Source organism: Pelodiscus sinensis, unplaced genomic scaffold (assembly GCF_049634645.1).
Source record: "Pelodiscus sinensis isolate JC-2024 unplaced genomic scaffold, ASM4963464v1 ctg67, whole genome shotgun sequence".
Lineage (NCBI taxonomy): Eukaryota > Metazoa > Chordata > Testudines > Trionychidae > Pelodiscus > Pelodiscus sinensis.
This window is the reverse complement of record NW_027465935.1, coordinates 659,144-666,929: the sequence shown is the minus strand read 5'-3', so window position 1 is coordinate 666,929 and position 7,786 is coordinate 659,144. Positions and strand designations below refer to the sequence as shown.

The 7,786-nt window shown below is 57.3% G+C and overlaps 1 protein-coding gene across 2 annotated transcripts in view; it reads right to left on the bottom strand.

The window, feature by feature from the left end:
- Positions 1-3,973: 3,973 nt before the first annotated feature.
- The window catches only part of CABP7 (calcium binding protein 7), a 29,406-nt gene continuing 25,593 nt past the window's right edge, over positions 3,974-7,786 (bottom strand). The window contains exons 3-5 of one of the 2 annotated variants that reach the window (XM_075916989.1): positions 6,857-6,969; positions 6,414-6,567; positions 3,974-5,299 (exon numbers count right to left, since the gene is read on the bottom strand). In XM_075916989.1, the coding sequence (XP_075773104.1) occupies positions 5,172-5,299; positions 6,414-6,567; positions 6,857-6,969 (395 nt within the window). In that variant the 3' untranslated portion in view covers positions 3,974-5,171. The remainder of the gene's footprint in view (positions 5,300-6,413; positions 6,568-6,856; positions 6,970-7,786) is intronic. The other variant, XM_075916990.1, reaches the window with a different exon arrangement.

Below are 7,786 nucleotides of genomic sequence, written 5' to 3'. Positions count from 1 at the left end.
CCTGTAGCAAGGCTGCCCCCCAGCTCGGGAGACGGCACACACATTTTCACACCACCGTTTTAAGTAACCTGCACCCTCCCCCGGACAGATTTCGCTTTTGTCCCCGTCCCTCCAACCCTCCCCAAAAGTAGGGCTCAATTATCTCAGCCAGGGCTCGGTCAAGCTGGGACTTACACACCTCTAGGGATGGAGACGTTTGGCCCAGTCCTCCAATCTGTCTAGGTCACTCTGGACCCGATCCCTGCCCTCCAGCGTATCTACCTCTCGGGTTTTTTTTACAGGGGCTAAGTGACATGCCCAAGGGCACACGGGTCAGCTGTGGCAGAGCAAGCGACTGTGCTAGCCCGTGGGCTGCTCTACAGAAACGGCGAGCCAGGATCGACCCTAATCGGGACAGTCTGCGACCCAAGCAAGAGACACTTTGAAAATGTCAGCAGGAGGCTACATCTTCAGACACTCCAACCCACCCTCCCGAATATCCTGATTTCTGTTTGGGGAATAAATTCACACGCACGTGCATGTCCTGCCTGGCTCTGTTATGCTCTGACAATACACCAGATGAATAATCAAACCCTTCCAGCTCTTCTGGGGTATTGCCACACCCCCAACTCTGCTCCCTGTCCCAACCCCTCTCCACGCTTTATGAAACTTGCCTTACTAATATGCATCCCGTTATGCAAAGCAGGGCACGTAACCTCTCATTCACGAGCTGCAAAATGTGCATCTCCTCGTTTTGTGCAGGTAGCATCCTTGTAAGTGCTGTTCGACGTGGGACTCGGTTTTAATTGTTAACGGGCTAATGAGGCTTTTGGAACTTAATGGCTCAGCGATCAAGTCAACAATCTGCGAATGGATTGGTTGTTCTTATCTCAGACAGGGAGCGGTGTTAGTCTGTAACTTTAAAACCAACGGTGGCACCGAAGGGCTCGGTCTACACCAGGGAGCGATTTATTTCAAAAGAATCACTCCCGGAAGAACTATTTCGAAATACGCTCTTCCTTTTCACAAGCCGGAGTTCCTCTTTCGAAATAACAAGCCCTTTATTTTGCATGGTAGCGTGGCTACGCACCTGATTTCGAAATAAGGGCAATTATTCCGATGTCACGCCCCGGTGTAGACACACCCGCAGAGACTAACAAAAATATATCTATAGTATCATGAGCTTTTAGGGTTGCCAGGTGTCTGTTTTTTGTCCGGATCGTTCGGTAGTCTGTTTAAAAAAACCCAGAAAATTTCCTGTTTCCCTTGGATGGAAGCCCGGTGGGGACAATTTTCTCCTGCTGCGTCCGGCGGGGGTGGGGGAGTGAGGAGTGCAGGGCCATTTAAAGGCGCAGCGACTTTTTTTTTTTTTTTTTTTGTCTCAACCAAGTTTGCCATGTTCAGGATTTTTGTTGCAAGCATCTGGCAAGCCTATGAGTTTTCACGGGCAAAACTCACTTCTTCAGACAAACAGAGTGTTTTTCCTGTGCGCCCAAACGGCAGTTGGTCTTACCAAGACGATGTGGCCGGGCCACATGATTCTCAACCCCCTTTGGGGGGAGGAAAGGTTGAACTGAACACAGAGAATTCCCGACCTTGGGCAAAAGGGATCTAAAGCGGGGAGGCAAACAATAGAGCGTATCAGAAAAGTCGCCGTGTTAGTCTGAATCTGCAAAAGCGGCGAGGAGTCGTGTGGCACCTTATAGACTAACCGAAGTTAGAGACGAACCGCATGCATCTGATGAAGTGGGTCTTTGCCCACGAAAGCTTATGCTCCAACACTTCGGTTAGTCTATAAGATGCCACAGGACTCCTCGCCGCTTTTGCAAACAATCGAGAGTCATCAGACACCAAGAGACGCCCCTCCTTCTAATTACCACCTAAGATACCTGCTGGAAACATTTAAGACTGAAGAGCGGGGAGGATCGGGCCCAAGGTAGGCGGTAGCTTAACTGTCTTAGTGCCTTAAAATTAGCTGGTGTGTTTTGATTTCGCAACTTGCTTTGCCCTGTCTGCTATCGCTTGCAATCACTTACAGCCGCTTTTCTAGACGCAATAAAAACATTTTTGTTTATGATCTCATGCACTGTGTAAATAACTGCCAGCTGGGGGAAGCAACCAGTGTGCATATCTCTCTTTCACTGCTAAAAAGGGTGAACTTACAAGCTCTCTCCGGCTCCGTCTAGACTGCACTGTTAAATCAGAAAAAGAGATGCAATGTCCGTGCTGCAACTTGCATATTTTTTTTTAATTTACTTTCAAAAGAGGCGCCTTCGAAATTTGGTGCATTTACACAGCACCAAATTGCGAAAGAAAGTGCTCTTTTGAGCCATACCTCGCAGAACGAGGTTGATGGGGATGGTGAAAGAGCGTGTCCGTTCTTTTCAAACAATTTTGGAAAAAACGGAGGCCTCCTTGGACATGGCGTTGCTCTTTTGCGATACCGCCGGTGTCCCGAGAAAGCAATGCAATCTAGATGTAACCCCTAGGTGTAAAACTTTTTATACTTCAGATTTGTGTGGGAGTTTAGGCTTCTTTGGAGCTGTGCTCCCCCCCAAATTTGTGGCTTGGCTGGGGGGAGACCGCAGCTTCTGGCCCGGCAGGACAGGATGGTGGAGAACTCCAACACTGCTTCAGGGCAGAGCACCCTGGAGTCTGGAGTTAACAGGCATCTTTGGGGTGTCTCGTGGCAGATACGTGGGGGGTTTTTTGTCCGACTCGGCCTCTTGTGGCTTAACGTGTCTGGATTCATGAGAATTGGAGAACCACTGGGCAGGATGTAGGAGTCCTGGGTACTACGTGATGTCAGGCAAACCTGTGCCTCAGTTTCCCCTCCCACTTATGGTTTGTCTAACTCATGGATTCCCAAATTGGGGGGCATGAAGAAATTCCAGGGGGGGGCACAAGGCAACCCAGCCCCCACCCCTCCATCAATCTCCCTCCCAAGGAAAATCCCGGTCCGTCTGGTAAAAAAAATTCAGGGGAGGATGGAGCGTCACAGGCAGACTTCAAAATAGCCACCTTAAAAGGGCAATGCCTGCTCTGCTCTTAAAAGGGCAACTTTTTGTGTTTTTTTTTTTGCTCAGTAAGTTTTACTGCTATTTTTTGGGGGTGGGTGGGACATGAGGGTTTTTCAAAACTCAAAAAGGGGGGCGTGATGCCTAAACGTTTGGGAACCACTGAAGCTGATTAAGAGTAGAAGCTGTTCAGGGAAGGGTCTCTCTTACCTGTCCAGTGTCCGACACAGCCTTCATCCTGTTCGGGGTCTGTCATCGAGCATGGCTGCCCTGCCACGCCCTCTGCGCATGGGGTGGCGCTGCCTCAGTTTCCCCACACCCAGGTTTCCTGTCTTTCCAGGGATTCATTTGGCTCAGGCCTTTGGCTATGTCTCAGCGAGTCCAGGGCGATCAGGGTCCTGAGCAAACGAACCCGACGTTTTCCCACCCTGCTTGGATTTCAATCCGTCCGCCCCCGGGGGCTCCATTTCCGGTCCCTGCTGGAATCTCCCTGGCCTTCCTCCCTGCAGTGGAGTTTGGCCTAGCCTGGGAGGCAGCTCGTTATGGCCGATGTAGTGCTGATTACCTGTCGCTGGCTAATTGCCCCGTGGCTCTTAAAGGGACAGGCCACCCTGCCACTTGGTGCTACCCTAGTATAAATCCAAGTAGGGATTTTGCACACACCCCGCCCATGGATGCACAGAGCCAGCGGGTAGGAAGCAGATGGTGGCGGCGAGGCGTGTGTGTGTGTCCATGGCTCTTTTAAATTACATAGAGGGGGTAGCAGGCAGAGCCAGAAGAAAAACCCAGCCCCGAACTAGGGCTCCGAGCCAGGAATATTCCTGGTGCCGATAGAATTTGCAGCTAGGGCCAAACTAGGACTGCGATCCACCAGGCCCGCGGATGGGCAAAGTCCCTCTGAATTTGAGCTCCATCCCCCAAAGTGTCTGCCGAGCCCGGCCTCTCGCTGGCTGGGATCGCTCCCAGTCACTGGATCTGGGCACACGTGGATCCGTTTATAAATTCCATTTTTATTTGGATTGAAAATTAAAAAAAAGAAAAAAGAAAAACCAAACCCAAACTGGTCTGATGCTACATCCAGGCTGTAGGGGCATGAGTATGAGGGATGGTCGGGGACAGGGGCACCCAGGGGTGACAGGGGATGAGAAGGCTGTGCCCGGAAGGCAGCTCCCAAGTGGCTCTCCGGCCGGGACACGTGCTTACCGGAGGGGCAGAGAGCGGTGTCAGCCCCCTCTCCATGTGGGGTGGGGAGGGGCTCAGAGACAGGCAGTGGAGGATGAGTGGTGAGGTTAGCGGGATCGCAACCCAGCTGTTACCCAGTGCTTCTGCGCAGGACAAAGCTCACGATGTCCGGTTTTGCAGCAGGGGAAACTGAGGCCCGGTGCCTGACCGACAGTCACCCCACAGCATGAGCGGTGGGGTTACTGGGCTCGCAACCCAGCTGTTACCCAGCGCTTCTGCGCAGGATAAAACTCACAATGTCCGGTTTTGCAACAGGGGAAACTGAGGCACGGTGCCTGACCAACGGTCACCCCGCAGCATGAGCGGTGGGGTTACCGGGCTTGCAACCCAGCTGTTACCCAGTGCTTCTGCGCAGGATAAAACTCACAATGTCCGGTTTTGCAACAGGGGAAACTGAGGCACGGTGCCTGACCGGCGGTCGCCCCGCAGGCCAGGGGCACGGTGGGTGGCCGGGGTGTGGAGGGGGCGGTTTCGGGGAGATGGCGCAACCGTGAGTGGTGGAATCCAGCCCTTGGGCACAAGGACCGTGTATTGCTTACGGGACGATTTGGCTTCTCGTAAATATAGAGCTATAGAATATATTCGGCTCTGCTAGGGGGCTAATCTCCAGGTACAAAAGCACACGCGAGGGCGGGGCGGGGGGGGCTCCATGCGCGGGACATGCACTTTTGGCTGCGTCTAAATGTGCTGCAAACAGCCATGCGAGGCCGGCGGCCTCTCCTGCCCCCGGGGGACCTGGGCCCTGCCCTCGGGAGACAGGGCGCTCCCCGCCAGGGTGGGGGCAGGGCGGAGGCAGGGGGGGTGCACGGGACACGCTCCATGGAGGAAGCGTCAGGGGGTCCCCCCCCGTGGCGTAGATATTCAATATATCGGAGATATCTCTCTCTATGTATATATTTATATCGGTCGGTCCGTCTGTCCTTGTCCGCCCGGCTACTTCATCCCGCTCCTCAGCACCTGGTTGGCGGCGATGAGCATGACGCTGATGATAAAGGCAATGGCGAAGGCGCAGATCAGGCTCTTCCGGACGCAGGTCTGGCGGATTTGCTGGTTGGAGCCGGCTGCGGGGCAGGGGACAGGTCGGCTGGGTGTCCTCCGTCCTGCTCCTAGTCCACCCTGCACGCAGCCAGCCCTCCCACTGGTCTCCTTAGTCCACCCTGCACGCAGCCAGCCCTCCCACCCGCCTCCCTGCCCTGCCCTGCACCGGCTCCTGCCACTCGGCATGCGGAACCGACCCCGCACCGGGGCCGCCTCCTTCATTAACATACTCTTAATTAACAGGTGCTGTCTTAATTACAATGGTGCCTGGCTGGCTCCTCGGAGAAGGCTCTGGGCCGACACCTTCCCTGCGATGGAAGGGGCCCGCAGAAGTCTCCCCGGGCTAGATTCGGGCTGAGCAATCATTTTGGTGGGAAGGGGGGGTCACTTTATGTCTGGTGGTACTTAGGTGCAGGCTGGCTCCCGGCAGCTTAGAAAGGGCGGGGCCTCCGCCAAAGGGGCGTGGCCTCCGCCAAAGGGGGCGGGGCAACAGAACGAGAAAACGTGTGTGAGAGCGCAAAAGAGCCACTCAGAGCGGGAGCCCGGGGGCCAGGGCCGGCCCTACCATGAGGCAAACTGAGGCAGCCACCTCAGGTGCCAGACTTAGGGGGCACCACTAGGACCCAGGGTGTAGAAATTTGTGTCTGCTGCTGGTGCAGCATGGGAACATGGGGGCGGCAATTGAGCTCCCCGCCTCAGGTGCCAAAATTTTGTGGGCCTTGACAGAGAGCCCGGAGCGGCCGGGGGGAGAGGCCTAGGGCAGCTAGGGGAGTGGGAGGCCGTGGACGGAGTCTGCTGGAGCAGAGCAGGGCCGTGGGGCAGGAGCCCAGTGGCAAGCGAGGCCCTGGAACAGGAGGTCCCGTCTGTTGGGGAGGTGGGCTAGCTGAGGAGAGCCTGCTACTCCATGCTCAGCCACCAGGGGGACGGTCCGGCCGCAAGCTCGCCCCCTGTCTGTGGACTCTGGTATTTCAGTAGCTCGGGCGATAATGTTCACAGGGGGCCACTTTATGAGTGGTGGTATGGGGTCACGGCTCAGCTCCGGGCCCGGGGACGGGGCGGGGCCTCGGGCGGAAGGGGCGGGGCCTCGGGCGGAAGGGGCGGGGCCTCGGGCGGAAGGGGCGGGGCAGGGGCACTCACGCTCCACGTCGACCGGGCACGCCTCGGCGGTGCCCGTGTGGCTCTCCTCCTCCGTCATGATGATGTTCTCGATGTCCTTCATGGACAGGTGCTCGCAGAAGGTGTCGTAGAGCAGCCGCTTGAGTTCGTCCACCGTCAGCTTCTGCATGTCGCACTGTGGCCGGGCGGGATCGGCACTCAGAGCCCCGCCTAGGGGGCTGCAAGAACTGGGCCAGCCCGAGGGGGCCTCCCCCCGGCATCACCTCCCCTGCAGGCTTGGCCCCGATACCTCGCCGGCTGGGACTGACCGACGTGATGACAACGGTAGATGGTCAACTGGAGCGTCTTGGGCCCCGAGCGAAAACCAGCGTCCTCCGGTGCCCCCCACACCCGCCCTGGGCCCTCTCGCCTTGGGGTAACTTGGGGAGGGCATGGACGGGGACGTGGAGAGGGGCTCCCGTTACCTTCCAGAAGACGGTGTCGAAGTCGGTGCCGTGGAATTTCTCGGGGACGCCCGAGGTGGACAGCTTGGGCCCCAGTAACGTCACAAACTCCTCAAAATCCACCTGCCCGTCTCCTGGGAAAGAGAGAGGACCGAGTTACCTGGCCAGCGGCGAGGGGGAGGCAGGCGCGGGGGAGACTGCCCCGGGGGTCTGTTTTCAGCCAAACCCAGTCGGGCACCTCGTTTTCACTCCGAGGCAAAGCTGTGCAGCACGTCGGCAAATCTGACCTCCCCAGGGATGTTGATCCGGGGACATGGCCAGAGGGACCCCTGGGGGTCATTTCTCCTTCCCCCCGGCTTCTCCGGAGACACCCCCCGGCTCCCTTCAGTGCTGCCTCTTCCACCAACCACCCGCTGGGGGCAGCCTCCCCGGAGAGCCTGGGGGGAAGAGGGGAATGAGCCGGTTTAGGATTGCCAACGTCCTAATGACCCCAACTCGATCGGCGCTAGCCGACGCCGGTGTGGGGGGGCCCCTCAATCCCTCCTCAAACCCACCGGCTCCTGTACGGGGCTGGCAAGAGAACACAGCACCCCGCTAAAGGGAGGAGCTCGGCTGAAAAGCTTTGGGGAGGTCATGCACGGCGTGGCTGGGCGGGAGGGACTTCACAAGCTGTTTAAGGTCCCCGAGCAGCCAGGTGCAGCCGGGAATGGGATCCAATGGCCGCAGAGCGGACCCACCTCCGTCGCACCGTGGCCACGAGGAGGCCCACGCCGGCTGACGCGCCATCGGCTGGCTCCTCGCAGGCAGCCTGCTCCCTCTGGCCTTGGGGTCACCACAGCGGCAGGGTGGCACAGTGGCAGGTGTAGTAGGCGGCAGGGGTACAGGGTGGCCGGGCAGCACAGTGGCAGGGGTACAGCATTACGGTGCAGTAGGGTTACAGGGGTACGGGGC